Source organism: Piliocolobus tephrosceles, chromosome 4, assembly GCF_002776525.5.
Source record: "Piliocolobus tephrosceles isolate RC106 chromosome 4, ASM277652v3, whole genome shotgun sequence".
In the NCBI taxonomy this organism is placed as follows: domain Eukaryota; kingdom Metazoa; phylum Chordata; class Mammalia; order Primates; family Cercopithecidae; genus Piliocolobus; species Piliocolobus tephrosceles.
In genome coordinates, this window is record NC_045437.1 from 141,017,890 (window position 1) to 141,039,662 (window position 21,773).

Here is a 21,773-nt window from a genome sequence, read left to right on the forward strand (position 1 = left end):
ACACTCAGATCTCAGTTCATATGTTCCCTCCTCCAGAGGCCTTCCCTCACACCCAGAAGTTACCACAACTATTTATCGCCTTCAAATTACAAATTATTACCTACAATTCTGTTGTTTGTCTGTTTATCTTCTGTCTCTGTCACTAACTTGTCAACTCCATGAGAATAGAAGCTCAGACTCTCTTGTTGATGCTTTGCCTGCACACTGCAGATGCTCAGTAAATAACTGTTGGATGAATGAATGTGAAAGAGACACAGACTAAACATTTAGCTGCATCACTAACAATTCTGTGACTGTGAGGATGTTCCTCTCTGTCTCTGGGGCTCAGTCTCTGTAAAGTAATGGGACTGGACTAGTTGTTATTTGAGGGCCCTGCTGGCTCTGATAGGTTGTGTTTTGGAGATCCCCAAAACAGACTGCCATTGAGCTACATTTCCCTGGAACTCTGGAGACAGTTAAGCAGTGACCACTCGCTGAGAACAATTGCACAAGAATCTAAGGCTGATAGCTCCTTAGGTTTTTTGCTTACCAACTAGCTGCACTTGTTCCTCTTTCTTGGAGGCTGTCTCCTGTAGATCATGAAGGAATCTGCTGTTCACCTTGATGATATCATCAATGTTTGAGAACAGGACATCCAGATCTCCCTGTGGCAACTGGAAGGAACAAAGAAGCCATGGGAGGTGGTTAAGAGTTCCACAGAGTGTATTTGCAGACTTTCGAGATTAGGACAGAACACTCACACCATTCCCATCACTCCTGAGAAGACTGGCTGCCCCAGTGAAATTCTGCAAGGATTTTGAAACGTTAAAAATTGAGTATTTTCATTACTTTACAAGAAGAGAGGAACAGATGGAGTACTCAGTGTGGAAGGAAAGCTGAACCAGGGTTTTCGCCTAGGTCTGCTGCCAGCTGTCTTCTCTCAGTTTCCCCATCTGTCATCGAAGGGTGAGAAGTTAGACTTCTTTCCAGCTCTGACATACTTGGCACCTACCACCATCACCTCAAGATGCATTCTCTGGACCCTATTAACCAAGCTATACCGCTGTTTAAAAAGATGCAGGACATCTATACAAATGCACAAGCAGTGAAGGATGTGCTGGACACCCATTCAAGTGAGAAAGCTAACTGCGGAACAATATCTAGAGTCTGCTCTTGTTTTTGTTAAAATAAATAACAATATACACAGTCATGAACTGCATAATAACATTTTAATCAAAGATGGATTGTATATACCAGGGTGATCTCATAGAATTATAATATCATATTTTTACTGTACCTTTTCTGTGTTTAGATACATAAATACTATTGTCCTGCAGTTGCCTGTAGTATTCAGGACAGTGACATGTTGAACAGATTTATAGCCTAGGAACAATAGGCCATACCGTCCAGTCTATGTGTGTAGCAGGCTATCCCATCTAGGTTTGTATAAGTGCATTCTATGGTGTTCGCACATGATGAAATTGCCTAACTATGCATTTCTCAAAACATCTCCCTGGTGTTAAGTGACACATGACTGTATTTGCTTGTTTAACGTCTACAGAGAAAAATCCTAATTTCTGGAGGGTAAAATAAAAGAAGCACTTCACTTTCTACATTATCTACTTTGGTATTTCATTCAATGAAGAAAGACTATTTTTAAGTCCAGTATTTAGGTGTCAAGACTGGGATATACTCAACTAAACAAAATCTTTGCCCTTATGGACCTCAAATGCGAGGGGATGCTTGAAATGTAGCAAGCAAGAGCCTGCATTATTTCTGAAACCAGAAAAAGAAAATGTAAAAAATAAGCACTATAATAGTAACTCTCACAGTGATAATTTCTCCATGTCACCACCCTGCAAATGAGACAGTTAGAATGTAGGTCATGACTGGGTGCGGTGGCATGAGCTTGTAATCCTAGCTAATCAGGAGGCTGACTTGGGAGGGTGAGATGGGAAGATCACTTGAGCCTGGGAGTTTGAGACCAGTCTGGGCAATGTAGTGAGACCCTGTCTCTTAAAAAAAAAAAAGTTTGCCTTGGACTTTCCTGGGTGATCCGAGCCCGAGTCTTGCTCTGGCCTTTTGGGTTCCCCTGCCTGAGGGCCTGCAGGGGCTGTGGTTGGAGACCTGAGGAGGGGACAGAGCCCAGCCCCTCTCCTGTGGCTGAGCAGACCTCTGTGTCCATGACACCTGCCTTCAGGGGACCTGGGGGCTGTGGGTAGGAGTCAGTACCCTAGAGGCCTATTAGGGAATCCTTTTGTATCTACACTTTGGGTTTTAGCTTCAAAGCTCCATCAGGTACAGTTCACATTTCAGGATGGGTGGAAAGCTTGAGTGAGGGCTCCCCTGGTTTATCACAGCTCCACCTTCCTTAGAGGGAGATGGCTGTTGCAGATCCCCCATCCATGCCGCACCAGCTCAGCACTGCTCATCTCGAGGTGATTCCCAAGATTGTTGGTGCCTCCTGGCCTTCCTGCACCAGGCCAAGAGGTACCTCAGAGGTACACTGGATTCTTTGCCTCTTCTTGGTTGAAGGATCTCTTTATATATGAATGTGTATATATAAATATAAATATAAATATAAATATAAATATAAATATAAATATAAATGAGAGATCTATTGTCTTCCGGAATTCTGTTAGAGAAGTAAAGAAAAAGCAAATGCTATTGATTTATCTCAGGGTGCCCAAAGAGGCTGTAGTCAATTTTTGGTACTAGGAAAGGCACTAAATGCATTTCCTGACTTTTAAGCATTTCCTTGTTGGAAGCCATAGAGGGCCAGGCCAAGTTGCTGACAGTGACTTTGCAGATCGAATAAAGAGACCCTTGAAGGGGAAGCAGGAAAAAAAAAAAAAAAGAAGAAGAAGAAGAATATAGGTCAGTTTAAGCAATCTATTCCAAACTTGAAAAGGGCTTGTTCATTAGCTCCCATAGTTCTCCAGGTGATTATTCCGCTCCCCAGTTAGCCAAGGAATACACTAAGATTCTAAGCCATGCAAGACCTTGCTGAAGGTTGCACGGCCAATAAATGGAAGCACTGGGGCTTACATCCAGGTCTGTCAGACTTCACATCCACCATGCTTCCTTTCTATCAAGCTTGCCCCAGGAATTGATGGGAAATCTCAGAAGCTGGGACCCACATTTGCCCCCATAAAGACAGGTTGTACGTGACCCTACCCAAGTACCTGCTGGAGGCGGCTCCTGATGTCAGAGGCACAGAGCTGGAGCATGTGCAAGTAGGAGACCTCAGTGTCGATGAGCTCCTGGACAGCCAACCTCTGATGAAGCAGCGATCTGTCCTCGGAGGTCCTACCTTCCCCATCCAGACTCCCTGACCTGCAGGACGGCTCGTCGGCTCCATGCTTGGCCATGTCAGCAGGTTCTGGGAAAAGGAAAACCAATCCCCACTCACTTTTCGGGAAGAACCATCCCCACTCACTTTCGGGAAGAACTCTAATTCAATGACAATTTCTCATCAAGAGGCCTAAAAACATCTTAAGCTGCAAACAGAGTCCAGATGAACTGTTTATTAGCATTTGTAGGCAGTACCTGCACAATATTGAAAGGTAGGTAACAGCTCTGATAATTCTTGACATTTTAGGCGGTGGCTCACGCCCGTCATCCCAGCACTTTGGGAGGCCAACGTGGGCAGATCACCTGAGGTCAGGAGTTCAAGACCAGCCTGGCCAACATGGTGAAAGCCTATTAAAAATATAAAAATTAGCCAGGTGTGGTGGCAGGCGTGCCTGTAGTCCCAGCTACTCAGATACGCTGAGGCAGGAGAATCACTTGAACCTGGGAGGCAGAGGTTGCAGTGAGCCGAGATCATACCACTGCACTCTAGCCTGGGCAACAAGGCAAAACTCTGTTTCAAAAAAAAAGTTTCAAAATAGATAATTCTTGACATTTTAAATTCATTTCCCAGGACTCAGACAATGTGCTTGCCTGGCTTTTCTTCTATTTCCAATTCAGCTCTTGACCTAGATTTCTTTATCTGGTGCAGCTGAATGTCTTTCACCCTCTCCCAGTGGTCCCGCTACACCCCATCCTACCAGCTACCCCATTCAGGCCTTACTACCCATCGCCTGGGCTATTTCTACAGCCCCCAGAGTCATCCTTCCTAATCCACACTCCTCTCCTGCCACCACCACACCCATTCTTTCTGGACACGCTTCCAGGTTAAACTCCCTGAAACAACGCATGTGAACATGGTGTGCCCTGCTGTAAGACTTTAGTAGCTTCCTGCTGCTCAGTGGTCTGATTCCAACCTCATTTCCCCTTCACAGACTGCACTCCAGGCTCTAACTATATTTCCTCTTCACAGGTGGTACTGCAGTGGAAAGACAGTTGAGCGCTCTTCTCCATACTTGCATTGGCATTTCCTGCTTTTGTACCTGCCATGCTCCCTCCTGTGTTCCTATTCCCCAATATTTACTTCTCTAAAGCCACTCTTGATCCTCCCCTCATTTCTCACTCCCACCAGCTGCACTTTTCTTCTCTGAAACTCCTACAGTCCTTTATCTCTAACTTTTAAAGTATCAAGGGCCAAGGTGCAATGGCTCATGCCTGTAATCCCAGCACTTTGGGAGGCCAACGTGGGCAAATCACCTGAGGTTGGGAGTTCGAGACCAGCCTGGCCAACATGGTAAAAATGCATCTCTACTCAAAATACAAAAATTAGCCAGGTGTGGTGGTGCACACCTGTAATTCCAGCTACTTGGGAGGCTGAGGCAAGAGAATCGCTTGAACCCAGGAGGTGGAGGTTGCAGTGAGCCGAGATTGCACCACTGCACTCCAGCCTGGGTGACAGAGCAAGATTCCATCTCAAAATAATAATAATAATAATAATAATAATAAAGTGTTAAGGGCAATACCATGGACAAGATGATCTGAAAAACTTTCCTACCACAAAACACTTAGGAATGCTAGATCAGCTATAATAAACTTTTAAATAAACTTTTTAACTGCATGACAGATCATGTAAGAGAGGAAAATAAATCACTAGGGCCCTCAAACAGGGAGTTGAAAACCAGGATGGGGAGCAGCTGACCTGATGCAGCTGTGGCCCAAAGTAGAGGGGTGGGTAGGGAAGACACCATTTGAAACTCAGTGAACCAGAGACTTGGGCATTAGTGCCAGGTAGGAACAGGAGACAAGCTCCGTCACAGAACTGAGACCCCCTACCACAAGGACTTCTGTGAAATGGTGGATCAGAAAAAAAAACAACAACAACAACAACATGCAACCATCCACACAGAAGATGACAAAGACAGTTCATCCCAGTTCTGGGTGAGGAATTGGATTCTGGGTGAGGAGAAAAAGTCTCCATAACATAAATTCATAACAACACACCTGCCTTCACTGGGTTTAAGTCCAAATCAATGGTATACATGTGGTCCAGGTGGCCCAAAGCTAAGAAATTTATACAAAAAGAAATCCTGGATTCTGAGTGGCCATAACAAAATAAAATGTTTCCAGAAGGACATGTCTTTAACCTAGGCCACAGCTAACCATGTCCTGAAGATGAGTTTACAATAAAAAATTGTAAGAATGCCCCTGTGACTGAGAACCAGCAGAAACAACAAGAGCAGGAGTAGACCCCAAGAGTATCAAATAACCAACCAGTCAGACACAGGCCAAAACAGAAATGGGGAAAGAGGAAAGACACTAGGACAAAAAATAGAGACCTGTATAATGTTTTACCAGTACCAAATATGCCTGGGCACAGTGGCTCATGTCTGTAATCCCAGAACTTTGGGAGGCCAAGGCGAGAGGCTTATTTGAGCCCAGGAGTTCAAGACCAGTCTGGGCAACATAGTGAGACTTCGTCTAACAACAAAAAAAAATTTTTTTCATTAGGCAGGCATGGTGGTACATGCCTGTGGTCCCAGCTACTCAGGAGGCTGAGGTAGGAGGATTGCTTGAGCCCAGGAGGTGGAAGTTGCAGTGAGCCAAGATTGCCCCACTGCCTTCTAGCTTGGGTGACAGAGTGAGACCCTGTCTCAAAAAAACAAAAAACAAAAAACTGTGGATACAGTAAAATACACAATTGTTACACAAGGTCCCTCATGTTGCTTTTCACCTAATTCGCTCCAGTCCCCATCCCATCCTCACCCTTGGCAACCACAAATCTGTTCTCCATTTCTATAATTGTGTCCTTTCCAGAAATGCATGTAAATGGAATCACACAATATGTAATCTTTTTTTGTTGTTGTTTTTGGTGGAGTCTCGCTCTGTCGCCCAGGCTGGAGTACTGTGGCCGGATCTCAGCTCACTGCAAGCTCCGCCTCCCGGGTTCACGCCATTCTCCTGCCTCAGGCGCCCGCCACCTCGCCCGGCTAGTTTCTTGTATTTTTTAGTAGAGACGGGGTTTCACTGTGTTAGCCAGGATGGTCTCGATCTCCTGACCTCGTGATCCGCCCGTCTCCGCCTCCCAAAGTGCTGGGATTACAGGCTTGAGCCGCCGCGCCCGGCCATATGTAATCTTTTAGGATTGGCTTTATTCAATCAGCATAATTTCCTGGAGATTCACGTATATTGTGGGTATCAATAGTTGTAGTTCCTTTTTATTGCTGAGTAGCTGAGATGCTTTGTTTAAAAAAAAGTACAAAGGAAACATGGCAAAAATGTTAAAGCTAGGAGGTAAGTGATTTGTTTTTCTAAGACCACCAGAACGCGTACAAAAGAACCAGCGGGTAGGCAAGTGTAGGAGCAAAACTGCAAGTTTATTCTTGGTCACTTAAGGTGTCGGGGAGAGGTCTATTGGCCTCCGGCAAAGGAGGCCAATAGAGTCCCCCCAGTGGGGCTCTCAGACGGAGTTCCGGCAGTCCCGACATCCCGACTGGAGTGGGGTTGGGAAGTTCGCATGGGACCCTGGCCAAGAGCGGCTTTTCTAGGAGTGGGAGGGCAATAGGCGGGGCACGGGCCTGTGGGGGCGGGGGCGTTCCGCAGGTGCGACCAGGTAAATCTCGGTCTCTTCAGATTGACGTCACCTGGCGCATGCCCAGTTGGTCTGCACCATCCCTGGGCGCTCGCTGCATTTTCGCGGGCGCGGGAAAAGCTGGTGAAGAAGAACCCGGAAGTGCGCCATCCTGCCTCCGTTCATCCAAACAGTAAGTACATGGGTATTTGTTGTTTTGTGCTTTGTTATTTTCTGAATGGTTAAAATACTTCATAATATTTAAAATGGCACGGATCCTGTGTAACCTTGTATTCAGGGTGCTCATTTTCCCGGCTAGACACTAAGCTCTTGGAGGCAAGATGAGCACCTATTTATCTTGTATTCTCCTCTGTGCCTCACCAGGCCAATGATTAATACTATTTGCTACATAAAAGCTTCCTGTGGCTGTATTAGTAGTTGTTGAAGTTTCTGTCTTAGGCCAAAAGCATTGTCCCATGGATCGGAGAGTACATAAATGGGTGTTTGGGGAGGGTAGGGATGTACAGAGGGAAAAGCCCAGAAAGATCCTGGAACGAATCTGTCTGATGCACAGCTCTATTCTAGCTCCTGAACACACCCCGTGATCTGCTGATTTGTCCCTGGCCTGAACTGCAACATTCACTACCTGTGCAGCTTCTCTAGAAAGATCCCCATAGAATTTCAGGAAAGCTATTCAGGTGCCACAACTTAAAACTGTTGCTAAATAAATAAAATCATGAGAAATACTTTACAGAGAACTACTAAAGACTTAAAATAGCATTAATTTGCACTTAGGTTAATTGTAATCTAGACCTCCTAGCAGGCCTGGTAAAACCTCTCTGTAGCAGCATGTGTTATCCCTTAGATTATAGCTTGTGTAATGGAAAAAACCACATTGTTATTTCTTTAAAAACATCATACCCTTATTTGATCATTACACATTGTATACAGGTATCAAAATATCACGTATACTCCCCAACTATTATATATCCATTTAAAATAGCATGAAAAATAAACTAATAATTGTTTAAAGGAAAAAATCTATATTATTCAGCAATAAAAGAAATGAAGTACAATCGACCCTTGAACAGCATGGGTTTGACCGCATGGATCCACTTATACACAGAATTTCTCCTGCCTCTGCCAACCCTGAGACAGCAAGGCCCACCCCTCCTCCTCCTCAGCCTACTCAACACAAAGCCCACAAGGATGAAAACCATTATGATGATGCACTTCCACTCAGTGAATAGTAAACATATTTTCTCTTCTCCATGATTTTTTAAATAACATTTTTTTCTCTAGTTTACTTTAAGAATATAGTATATAATACATATAACATATAAAATATGTGTTATTCAACTGTTTATATTATCAGTAAGGCTTCCAGTGAACAGTGGGCCATCAGTGGTTAAGTTTTTGGTGAGTCAGAAGTTATAGGTGGATTTTCCACTGCACAGATTGGTGCCCCAACGCCCATGTTGCTCAATGATCAACTGTATTGATATGTCCTACAACATAAGTGAATCTTAAAAACATTATGCTTAGTGAAAAAAGGCAATCACAAAGGACCAAGTATTTTATTACTGCATTTATATGAAATGACCAGAATAAGCAAATCTATAGAAACAGATAGAAAGATTGGCAACCGCCTAAGGCTGAGGGGATGGAGAATTGGGAGTTTGGAGCTGAAGGGTGCAAGGTTTTCTGGGGAAATGATGAAAATGTTCTAAACTGATTGTGGTGATGGTTGCACAAGTCCGTGAATATACTAGAAACCACTGATTTGTACACTTGATTTAAATGGGCAAACCATATGATATGAATTATAGCTCAATAAAGCCGTTACCAAAACAATTTTATAGAATATCAAATGCTGGCAAGAATGTGGAGAAATTGGATCTCTTATACACTGCTGGTGAAAATATAAAATGCCTGGGTACAGTGGCTCACGCCTGTAATCCCAGCACTTTGGAAGGCTGAGGTGGGTGGATCCCTTGAGGTCAGCAGTTCGAGACCAGCCTGACCAACATGGCAAAACCCCGTCTCTACTAAAAATATAAAAATTAGCCAGGCTTGGTGGTAGGCGCCTGTAATCCCAGCTACTCAGGAGGCTGAGGCAGGAGAATTGCTTGAACCCGGGAGGCAGAGGTTGTGGTAAGCTGAGATTGTGCCACTATACTCCAGCCTGGATGACAGAGCGAGACTCCATCTCAAAAAAACAAAAATAAAAACAAACAAACAAAAAAACCAAGAAAATGTAAAATGGTACAGCCACTCTGGAAAACAGTTTGTCAGTTTCTTCAAAAATAAAACATACGCTTTCTGTACAACTCAACAATTGCACGTCTGGACATCTAACCCACAGCAAGAGAACTTATGTACAAAAACCTGTACATAAGTGTTCATAGAAACTTTATTTATAATTTTCAAAAACTGGAAACAACCAAAATTTCATTTAATGGAATTTTGGTTAAACAAACAGTGGTACATGCATGCCATTGAATACTCAGAAATGAAAAGCAACGAACTGCTGATACAGCAACAACTTGGATGGCTCTAGAGGGCATGACACTATGTGAAAAAAGCCAATCTTTAAAGGCCACATACTGTGTGATTCCATTTAGTAACAAAGAAAATTGTATAGATAGAGAACAGATTCGTGGCTGTCTGTTAGAGAAGCTGATGGACAGCAGGTGGGTGTGAGTATAAAAGAATAGCAACAGAGAGAACTTTGTGGTGACAGTGCTATTGCCCACAACAGAATATTCTGTAATTTAATTTGAGGTGGCAGCTACACAAATCTACACATGATAAAATGGAATAGAACAATCAAACACAAACACACATATTATACCAATGCCCATTTCCTGGTTTTGATGTTGTGCTATATTTAAATAAGATGTAACCATTGGGGAAACATGGGTGAACAGTATGAACAGTACAGAAGACCTCCCTGTGCTATTGTTGCAATCTCACCTTGATCTATAATTATTTCAAAATAAAAATTTAAAAGCAAAATACTATACAGATGCTCTTCAACTTACAATGAGGTTATGTCCTGATAAACCCATTATAAGTTGAAAATTGTATAAGTAAAAAATGCATATAATATACCTGATGCCTAGTGAACATCATAGCTTAGCCTAGATTACTTCAAACATGCTTAGAACACTTTCATTAGCCTACAGTTGCCCAAAATCATCTAACACAAAAATCTGTTTTATAACAAAGTGTTCAATATCTAGAGTAATTAATTGAATACAGTATTGAAAGTGAAAAATAGAATAGTTGCATGGGTACTCAAAGTACGGTTTCTATTGAATGTGTATCACTTTTGCACCATTTTACAGTCAAAACTTCATAAAGTCGAATCGTCATAAGTTGGGGACTGTCTGTATAGCTTAAGTTATCCACTATCTTAGAAATACTCTCAGGACAAATGCAGCTTAAAAGCCTGGGAGAAGCCAGGCAAATGGTCTCACAACTATCATCCCAGCTACTCAGGAAGCTGAGGAGGGAGGATCACTTGACTCCAAGAGTTCAAGGCTGCAATGAGCTATGAAGGCACTACTGCACTCCAGCCTGGGCAACAGAGACCCCATCTCTTAAAAAAAGACAAAGGCCGGCCGACCACGGCGGCTCACGCCTGTAATGCTCACACTTTGGGAGGCCAAGGTGGGCGGATTGACTGAGCTCAGGAGTTTGAGACCCCTGGGCAGAAGCAGTAGCTTGCTGCAGAAGTATTAACTCTAGAACATTCAACTTTTTTTTTTTTTGACATGGAATACAAAGGTACTAGCTCCTCAGGAGGCTGAGGCAAGAGGATTGTTTTGAGCCCGGGAGGTTGAGGCCACAGAGAGCCATGCATGGCATGGCCATGATTGTGCCACTGCAGCCTGGGCATCAGAGAGAGACACTGTCTCAAAAAAGAAGAAAAGAACTAAAAGAGGTCTTCTGTACTATTCACCCATGTTTCCCCAGTGGTTATATCTTATTTAAATATAGCACAACATCAAAACCAGGAAATGGGCATTGGTATAACACATGTTTGTGTTTGATTGTTCTATTCCATTTTATTACGTGTAGATTTGTGTAGCCACCACCTCAATTAAATTACAGAACACAACTATAATCCCAGAACTTTGGGAGGACGAGGCGGGAGGATCACTTCAGCTCAGAAGTTTGAGACCATACTGGGCAACATGGAGAAACTCCACCTCTATAAAAAATACAAAAAAAAATTAGCTGGGTGTGGTGGTACACATCTGTAGTCCCAGCTACTCTGGAGTCTGAGGTGGGAGCCATTCTCCACCTGGGAGGCAGAGGCTGCATTAAGCCAAGAGCCAAGATAACACCACTGCACTCCAACCTGGGCAACAAGAATAAAATAGCCAGGCCAGACGTGGTGGCTCACACCTGTAATCCCAACACTTTGGGAGGCCAAGGTGGGCGGATCATGAGGTCAGGAGTTCGAGACCAGCCTGACCAACATGGCGAAACGCCATCTCTACTAAAAATACAAAAATTAGCCAGGCATGGTGCTATAATCCCAGCTACTCAGGAGGCTGAGGCAGGAGAATTACTTGAACCTGGGAGGTGGAGGTTGCTGTAAGCGAAGATTGTGTCACTGCACTCCAGCCTGGGCGACAGAGTGAGACTCCATCTCAAAAAAAAAAGTTGAATGATCTGCAGTTAATACTTCTGCAGCAAGCTGCTGCTTCTGACTCTAGAATAGAATAAAACTGAGTTAATTCTCTTTTCTCTCTTCTGTTCACACTGGCACAGAGGGATTTGAGCATTCACACATTCATTCAACAAGTATTTGGAGCAGCTACTACATGACAAGCATTTTGCAGGATTCCAGAAATACAAAGATCAGGAAAAAGTGGGTCTACAATTAGGATACGGTATTTAAAATATCTGGTTATTTGTTCCAGGTTTCACTCCACTAAAAGCAGAGGAACTATTTAAATTAAAACATGATGTAGGCCGGGCGCGGTGGCTCACGCCTGTAATCCCAGCACTTTGGGAGGCCGAGGGGCCAGATCACGAGGTCAGGAGATAGAGACCATCCTGGCTAACACAGTGAAACTCCATCTCTACTAAAAATACAAAAAAAAAAAAAAAAAAAAAAAATTAGCCGGGCGTAGTGGCGGGCGCCTGTAGTCCCAGCTACTTGGGAGGCCGAGGCAGGAGAATGGCGTGAACGGAGGAGGCGGAGCTTGCAGTGAGCCGAGATCGCGCCACTGCACTCCAGCCTGGGCGGCAGAGCGAGACTCCGTCTCAAAAAAAAAAAAAAAAAAAACATGATGTAGGTTGGGCACAGTGGATCACACCTTTAATCCCAACAGTTTGTGAGGCTAAGGTGGGAGGACTGCTTGAGCTCAGGAGGTGGAGACCAGCCTGGGAAACACAGTGAGACCCCATCTCCACTAAAAAAAAAAATTAAATTAGCCAGGCGGCCAGGCGTGGTGGCTCACACCTGTAATCCCAGCACTTTGGGAGGCCAAGATGGGAGCATCACCCATGGTCAGGAGTTCGAGACTAGCCTGGCCAACATGGTGAAACCCCCGTCTCTACTAAAAATACAAAAATTAGTCGGGCGTGATGGTGGGTTCCTGTAATCCCAGCTACTTGGGAGGCTGAAGTAGGAGAATCACTTGAACCTGGGATGTAGAGGTTGCAGCGAGCTGAGATCTCGCCACTGCACTCCAGCCTAGGCAGCAAGAGGGAAACTCTGTCTCAAAAGAAAAAAAGAAAAAGAAAAAGAAAATTAGCCAGGCATGGTGGTGCATGCCTGTAGTCCCAGCTACTTGGGATGCTGAGGTGGGAAGATCGCTTGAACTCCAGAAGTTGAGGCTATGGTGAGCAGTGATCGTACCATTGCACTCCAGCCTGGACAACAGAGTGAAACCCTGTCTTATAAGTTAATTAATTAATTAATTAATAAAACATTATATGTCAATTAAAAACATAATAAAACTTTTAAAAAATGATATGGACATCCTGATTATTTAATCCCTTTCAAGGGAGAAGAAGTAACAAGAGGAAACGATACTCCAAACCTTTTTTTTTAAGAGACAGGATCTCGCTCTGTCACCCAGGGCTGGAGTACAGTGATGCAATCCTGGGCTCAAGCAATCCTCCCACGTAGCTGGGACTACAGACACATGCCACCATGCCCAGCTAATTTTCTAATTTTTTGTAGAGACAGGGTCTCACTTGTTTCCAAGGCTGGTCTCTTCCTAGACTCAAGTGATCTCTCATCTTGGCCTCCCAATGCACTAGGATAACAGGCACAAGCCACTGAGCCTGACCTAGTTTTGACCAATTGGAGGAACTGAATGGAAAAATGGAACTAAGCAGATCGCTGGGGAAAGTGAAACTATCATTTGAAAGTTCTTTCAGAAGATAAAATGTCAGGGCAGGGAAAGTTGAGGATCCATCAGCTGTCTACCCAAGGCTTTAAAGGGGAGCCATTTTATATTTAAAAAAAAAAATTTTGGGCCGGGCACGGTGGCTCAAGCCTGTAATCCCAGCACTTTGGGAGGCCGAGACGGGCAGATCACGAGGTCAGGAGATCGAGACCATCCTGGCTAACACGGTGAAACCCCATCTCTACTAAAAAATACAAAAAACTAGCCTAGCTGGGCGAGGTGGCGGGCGCCTGTAGTTCCAGCTACTGGGGAGGCTGAGGCAGGAGAATGGCGTAAACCCGAGAGGCGGAGCTTGCAGTGAGCTGAGATCCGGCCACTGCACTCCAGCCCGGGCGACAGAGCGAGACTCTGTACCCCCCAAAAAAAAAAAAAAAAAAAAAATTTTTTTTCTTTCCCTTTCTTACACCCGGGAGGAGCCAATTTAAACATTTAAGGAAGGGGAAAAAAAGGAAAACCATCTGGTCTCAGACTCCAGAAATGATTCATAGAAAGCTGTCAAAGGTGAAGTTCAGACATCAGGAGAGCAAAGGACCTTGTTGAAGAATAAAGGGGCCAGGCATGGTGGCTCATGCCCATAATCCCAACACTTTGGAAGGTCAGGTGGGCAGATCACATGAGGCCAGGAGTTCAAGACCAGCCTGGCCAACATGGCAAAACCCCATCTCTACTAAAATATACAAAAACTTAGCCAGGCGTGGTAGTACACACCTGTAATCTCAGCTACTTGGGTGGCTGAGACACAAGAATTGCTTGAAGTTTGGTCACAGAGGTTGCTGTGAGCTGAGATCATGCCATTGCACTCCGGTCTGGGTGACAGAGCAAGACTCTGTCTCAAAAAACAAACAAACAACAACTGCAAACAACAACAACAAAAACAAACAAACAAAAAAAACAGGCCAGGTGTGGTGGCTCATGCCTGTAATCCCAGCACTTTGGGAGGCCAAGGTGGGTGGATCACGGGGTCAGGAGTTCGAGACCAGCCTGACCAACATGGTGAAACCCTGTCTCTACTAACAATACAAAAAAATTAGCTGGGCATGGTGGCACACGCCTGTAATCCCAGCTACTCAGGAGGCTGAGGCAGGAGAATCGCTTGAACCCAGGAGGCGGAGGTTGCAGTCAGCTGAGATCATGTTACTGCATTCCAGCCTGGGCGACAGAGTGAGGCTTTGTCTCCAAAAAAATAAATAAATAAATAAAGGGAGGGAACACCTACAGAAACAAGAATGTGCACATAGGGACCCTGGCTACTGAGCGTGGTTTATAAAGATAGAAACCATAGTCAGAAGGGAGGATCCTGTACAAAGAGCTTCCAGAACTCTAAAACCCCCGAAAGAGCTGGAATCAACAAAATTAGAAGGATAACTTCTGAAGTCCCATCCCTACTATCACTGCCAAGCATATTTTAAGACTGATGTTCAGAAAAAGTAAGAGAGAGGCACACTATTTGGTGGCAGTGTTTTCCTCTTCTTAGTCCTAAAGATTGATTGTGAGAGGTACAGTGAAGGTTAGGAGCCCAGGCCCTGGAGCCAGAAAAACCTCATTTCAAATGCTGATTCTGCAATTCATTAGCTGGCTTTCCTAGGATATTTACATAATCTTTCTTACCGGGTTGTTACAAGATTTCTTAAGATAATCCAAGTAAAATATTTAACAGAGTGCCTGATACATGGTAAACTCTCAATTATAGTAGCCATGGTTTTGTGCTTCTATTACTGTTAAATTGGAAAGGGCAGCATTACCATTGATCAGATGTATGAAGTTGTCTAAAGAACGTGGCTGATCTAGATGCATAATATTTAATCAGGTGCCATGAACAGCTAATCGTCATAATTAGAACTATATATCAGAGCCTTACTGAGAATAAGGCTAATACCATAGAAATAGAACTGAGAGACTGAGAGAGAGACTGAAATGATGGCATGATTCATTTCAGCCATGATAGAGACAGATTCCCTTTTTCATTTGAGCAAATACATTTTTATTCGTCATCCTCCTTTTGCCTAAGCCACTCTGAGCTAGATTTCTGCCACTTGATTAAAACAAACAGTTCATTAGCCCTTAGAAATGGAAACAGAGATCACCTGGAGTCAGCATAGGTTAATTTAATAAACACTGGTCATGCCAGAGTTTCCTCATTCTCTTACTGACAGTCAACTAGATCAGTAGATCAAAGGAATGCTGTAGTCCAATGTATCTGATCCAGGAAGGTATTGTCAGTCTCTTGTGACATACTTATACATATGGAATAAGAGGCAGTGGTGGAGGCTGACGTAGAGGGTAGACACAGGACAGTAATAAGGACTAAAAACTGATAAAACTACTAAATTAAAAGAGTGTTGATCAGTGTCCACCTCTGGACTCTGTTTTGTTTTATTAAAGTATCTACTAATTTGTTCTTTCCATCTCTGAGACCATCTGGGTCTAAACCTCCACCACCTTTCTCCTGGACTGGTACAACAGCTTCCTGACTGGATACACAGCATCAGAGTGGAGTGGTCTTTCAAAAACATAAAATTGGGCCGGGCATGGTGGATCACACCTGTAATCCCGGCACTTTGGGAGGCCGAGTCGGGCAGATCACCTGAGGTCTGGTGTTTGAGACCAGCCTGGCCAACACTGGCGAAAACCCATCTCTACTGAAGATTAAAGAAAAAAATTAGCCAGGCATGATGGTGCATGCCTATAGTCCCAGTTCGGGAGGCTGAGGCAGGAGAATCACTTGAACCTGGGAGGTGGAAGTTGCAGTGAGCTGAGATAGTGCCACTGCACAGCCTGAGCAACAGAGCAAGACTCCATTTCAAAAACAAAAACAAAAAACAAAAAAACATAAAATTGGTCACTTTACTTCTCTGCTTGAAACCAAGACAAGTCTACCCCTGACTTCCATCATCCTTCAAAGAACCACTCCTTTCCCGTGATAATTGTTTTGCTTATTCTATTTGTTTTATTACTCAGAGTTTCATTCAATATAATGTAAACTCCATGAGGGCAGGGATCATGTGTCTATTATTCATCAGTGCATTACCTAGTGTTCACTGTAGATCTAGCATATAGTTGGTTCTCAATTAATTGAATTAATGAATGAATGACATGGGCAAACACTGGCAGAATAAAGATCAAATTGTCAATGACATTGTTGCAACTGGAGTTAGACTGATATGATCATACATGACTCTTGGTTCTTCTTGCAAGCCATCAAAAAGTTTGAGGTCAGGTATGGAATATCAACTCCCTTTGAATTTTATATAAAATGAAAAATACAGGCCAGGCACAGTGGCTGACACTTGTAATTCCAGCACTTTGGAAGGCCAAGGCAAGCAGATCACTTGAGGTCAGGAGTTCGAGACCAGCCAGGTCAACATGGTGAAACCCTGTCTCTACTAAAAATACAAAAATTAGCTGGGCATAGTGGCATACACCTGTAACCCCAGCTACTTAGGAGGCTGAGGCAGGACACTTGCTAGAACCCATGGGGCGGAGGTTGTAGTGAGCCGAGATCACGCCACTGCACTCCAGCCTGGGCAACAGAGCAAGACTCCATCTCTAAATAAATAAATAAATAAATAATACAGTATGCACTATGTGGTAGTATACAACTGTGGTGTTTTTTGCCTGGGGCTTGCTTCTCTCAGAAAAATTATTTTGAGAACCATTCATATGGAAGCATGTATCAATACATCATTACTTTCCATTGCTTAGCAAAATTCTGTTATATGGATATACCACAATTTGTCTCTTCATACACTGAATAAACAACTGTTTGTTTCCTGTTTCACTACTACAATAAAGCTGGACCTAGGAGTGAAGTTTCTGGATAACATGATAAGTGTATATTTAACTTTATAAGTTAAGCGTGTATTTAAGATCTTTTTTAAAGTGGTTGTGCCATTTTACATTGCAACCAGTGGTATATAAGAGTTCCAGTTCCTCTACCTTCTGGTCAACATTTGGTAGAGCCAATCTTTTCATTTTAGACATCCTAATAGTTATGAAGTGATATTTCACTGTGGTTTTAACATGCATTTCCCTAATGAGTAATGATCTTGAGTATCTTTTCAAGTGGTTATTTGCCACCCATATATATTCTTTGGACAGCATTTTAAAAAAATTGTTTAAATAATGAAAGAGGCTCTTGCTCATTACATATCTAGGTAAACAATATAGAAACATATAAAGAAGACCAGGCATGGTGGCTCATGCCTGTAATCCCAGCACTTTGGGAGGCCAAGGCAGGCAGATCACCTGAGATCAGGAGTTCAAGACCAGCCTGGCCAACATGGTGAAACCCTGTCTCTACTAAAAATACAAAAATTAGCCAGATGTGGTGGCGCATGCCTGTAATCCCAGCTACAATCCCAGCTACTCAGGAGGCTGAGGCAGGAGAACCACTTGAACCCAGGAGGTGGAGGTTATTATGAGCAGAGATCATGCCATTGTACTCTAGTCTGTGCAACAGAGCAAGACTCCATCTCAAAAAAAAAAAAAAAAAGAAAAGAAAAGAAAAAAAAAACATATAAAGAAGAGTTCATAGTCAAATTAGAAAAAAACATTTTAATATTTTAGAAACTACTGTGAAACAAAATAGAGCCACAGAGCCAAGAAGGGAAGGAATTTTCCAAGTCACTGTGCTTACAGAAAAAGACTTCTCTGTGTTGAGAAATAAATGATTGAAATTGAGGCGGAAAGAGAGCAGCAGACATCCTCTTGCCCCATACACAGATAGACATACACATTCTCTCTCTCTTTCCTGGAGAAAAAACTCCCCTTTATAAATACATGGAGAGGACATGTGTCTTAACTCAAATAGCAACTATTTGTCCTTAGCCTTATTTCCCCAGCTCTATTTGGAAGGCCTAAAAAGTTCTTCCAAAAGAGGAAGGAGACAACACAGTATCTTTTTTAAAGCAGTTATTTTTATAGATAAGTGGGCCTGCCCAGGCTCTGTCATCACAAGTTTGGATCCATAGATTTAAAGTTCTCGAGCCTTCCAGTATTAGGGAATTAAGAAAATAATAACAATTATTAGAATTATAAAATTCTCTGGGCGCAGTGGCTCACACCTGTAATCCCAGCACTTTGGAGGCTGAAGTGGGAGGATCACTGGCATCCAGGAGTTCATGACCAGTGTGGGCAATAGAGCAAGACCCTGTGTCTACAAAATGTAAAAAATTAGCCAAGTATGGTGGCATATGCCTGTAGTCCCAGCTACTCAGAAGGCTGAGGCAGGAGGATTGCTTGAACCTGGGCGGTTGAGGCTGCAGTGAGCTGTGACTGCACCACTGCACTCAGCCTGGGTGACAGAGCAAGGAGACCCTGTCTCGAAATAAACAAATAAATAAACAAATTATTTAGCCTACCAATAAACAAGCAATAGGCTTTGGACTGTCAAGCTCTACAAAGGCCATTTTGCTTCTGTTACAGCACACAAAAACACATTCCCTACCTCATTAGTTAAATAAAAAGCCATTTATTTGATCTAGGGCAGAATCAACCAAGGAGCTGTTTACCACAGTAATCTGCTGATCCAAGAGGGATGTGAGCCAACTGCCAGCAACTCCTATTCCCTGGCAGAAATTCAGCTGAGGCTCTATTGCTGGGCAAGGGTGGGTGCTGCTCAGGTCCCAGTTTATGTCCTCTTTCCTCTAAAAACAAACTCTATAGGCCAGGCACTGTGGCTCACACCTATAATCCCAGCACTTTGGGAGGCCAAGGTGGGTGGATTGCCTGAGCTCAGGAGTTTGCAACCAGCCAGGGCAACACGGTGAAATCTTGTCTCTACTAAAATACAAAAAATTAACCAGGCATAGTGGCATGTGCCTGTAGTCCCAGCTACTTGGGAGGCTGAGGCAGGAGAACTGCTTGAACCTGGGAGGTGGAGTCTGCAGCGAGCCAAGATCATGCCATTGCACTCCAGCCTGGGAGACAGAGCGAGACTCCGTCTAAAAAAACAAAAAACAAAAAAACTCTATAGGTGTTGACCCCATTTGAAAGAGGCAAGTGAAGCCCAATAAACACTCCTTGGTACAGTATCTGGTAGTTTCTACTTTCAGCTTTTGACTTGGAGTCAAATATTGAGGGTAGTGTCTTGCCACACCCTTATTTAGGATACCATCACGAAGGTATGTGGTGTGGTCTGTAAGTCACAATAGGGCTGACTTTATTTTTTCATGTTTATAATTTTTTTAATTGTATTTTATTTCAGATACAACCCAATTTCTTCCAGGTCATCACCCTTTCCTAACTAGCACAGTTTTGATTCACTGGGTTTTGTGTGTCATCACTTTTTAAAAAATTAATGCATAATAATAATAACAGATGTACATAGTTTCAGGGTACCTGTGATACTTTAATATCTTTATAAAGATCAAATCAGTGTACTTGGGATAGCCATCACTTTAAATATTTGTCTTTTCTTTATGCTAGAACCATTCAAATTATTCTCTTCTAGCTATTTTGAAATATATTAGATTATTATAAACTATAGTCACCCCATAATCTTCAGCACTTTTATTGAGCATATATTATTTCAGGCACTGGCCTTTACGTTCATTCTTAAGTCTGACAATAACCTGGAGGATGAAGCAGATACTCTTATCCCCAGTCTACACATAAAACTGTGCCTTGAAGAGGTTAAACTTTGCTTCCTGGATCGCACAGCTAGCTGTCTGGACGCACGGCAAGTACTCCTCCACCAGCTGCCTCCCTTCAAAGAAAGTGCTCTGAAACCACCCTGCCTGAGTGCCAGCCTGCAGGAATTCATGTCAAATCTCAAACTGCGTACAAGGCTTTCTGTGAACCCTTCTACAGGGAGTGGACATAGATCTCTAAGGGGTCAGGGACCCCCAGAAGGTTAAGAACCAGTGCCTGGGCAGGCTGTCCGCTTCCCCACTGTAAGTTTCTGGCATTCAGAAGCCGGACGTTCTGACTTCTAGTCCCAGCTTTGGCACCACTTTTCTGAGGGACCTTAGCCAAGTCACCTCACCTATGGATCATGGATTTCTGTTCTCTTTTTTCCTGGCCTTGACTGTCCATTCATAATTATATTTTGCTTGGCAAGGATTCTTTACCATTGTTTGTATTTTTCCATTGTTACAATGTATGCATTCTTACTGAAAACTGTCTCAAATCCTGCACGGAAGAAGGCAGAGAGAAACAGGAACAAAGAATAATAATGTTTTTCCTGGCCCCTTACCTCCCTGGGCCTCAGTTTCCCACCTGTAAAACGACTAAGGTAGGCCACATGGACCAGGTGGCTTACATTCCCATAAGTCTCAAGACACAAAGCTAGTTACCAAGCAAGTTGAGACCCAGGAGGTCGTCGCATCCTGCCTTTCTCTGACCCACCTCCCTTTTCTGATCCTACCAGCAGCTGTTTCCTGCACCCCTCCCCGGCCCCATCCTGCTTGACCAGGCCCCAGTCGCCTGGCGGACTCACCCGCGCGCTCAAGGTGCCTGCCGGCGCGCACGCACGGAGCTTAGCCGCCCGGGAGACAGCGCAGCTGGGGCGAGGGGGGAGGGGTGCGTCGCCCAGCTCCTCGCAACCGCGCAGCTCCCCGCAACCGCGCCGCTCCGCGCGGCTGTGCCCACCGAGGGCGCTGGCGGGCGCAGCTATGCCCACGCTGCTGCCTGCGTGCGTACGCCGCGAGGGGGTGGCTGGTCCCCAGCCTTTGTTAATTGTCTTTCTGGAGCCAGGTTGTTTTCTGTTCGCTGCTCCCGGAGTCAGTCCCGGCCGGCTCGGAACCGTGCCCTGGCTGGCAGCCAACACGAAGCATTGCAGGCGGAGTTTAGCTACGTGCCGGCACCCAACCTCCCGCGGCCTCTCATTAAGGCACCTTCTCCGCTGGCTCGTCACCCCGAAAACAGGAGCCGCCATTTAGGCCACCCGGTGGGAATGCTGACCCCGATATTGTTGGATACCTGAGCTCCTGCCCGAATCACCGAACTTTAGGGCTGGGCCTCGATTTAATTCTGAGTGTTGGCTGCCGAGGAGCCCTTGGTTCGTGCCCCAGCTCTCCTGGGAGCCCTGCACAACCTTAGCCAAGTCGGCCAGTCTCTTCCATGACATGACGGTGTTGGTCCATTCTTTCACTTTACTAGGAGCAAGACACTGTTCTGGGCACAGAGAACTCAACAGTTAACACGATAGACAAAGTCCTGGCCTTCTTGGGCTTCTGTCCTACACACTAAACCCACCATTGAAAGTGATAGTTGCTATGAAACGCATGTAAAGTTTCATATCGGGGCAACCAAACCTTGTTTGTAGCGTCAGGAATGGACTAGATTAGCTTTTCTCATTCTGCCAGTTCTTTTATTCTTATTTTCATTTTTAAGGCTTAATTTAGGGCTTATTATTTATTATTACTGCTGGTAGTAGTCGTATTGCTTACTAAGGGCCAGGCACTCTACTAAATGTTTTACTTGTACTGTCTCAATTA

The 21,773-nt window shown here is 44.0% G+C and overlaps 1 protein-coding gene across 1 annotated transcript in view; it reads right to left on the reverse strand.

The window, feature by feature from the left end:
* Window positions 1-21,058, reverse strand: part of ARHGEF37 (Rho guanine nucleotide exchange factor 37) — a 53,869-nt gene extending 32,811 nt beyond the window's left edge. Inside the window, exons 1-3 of the mRNA XM_023226972.2 lie at window positions 20,774-21,058; window positions 3,165-3,361; window positions 530-653 (exon numbers count right to left, since the gene is read on the reverse strand). Coding sequence (XP_023082740.2) covers window positions 530-653; window positions 3,165-3,350 — 310 coding nt within the window. The 5' untranslated portion in view covers window positions 3,351-3,361; window positions 20,774-21,058. The remainder of the gene's footprint in view (window positions 1-529; window positions 654-3,164; window positions 3,362-20,773) is intronic.
* Between the last annotated feature and the right edge of the window lie 715 nt (window positions 21,059-21,773).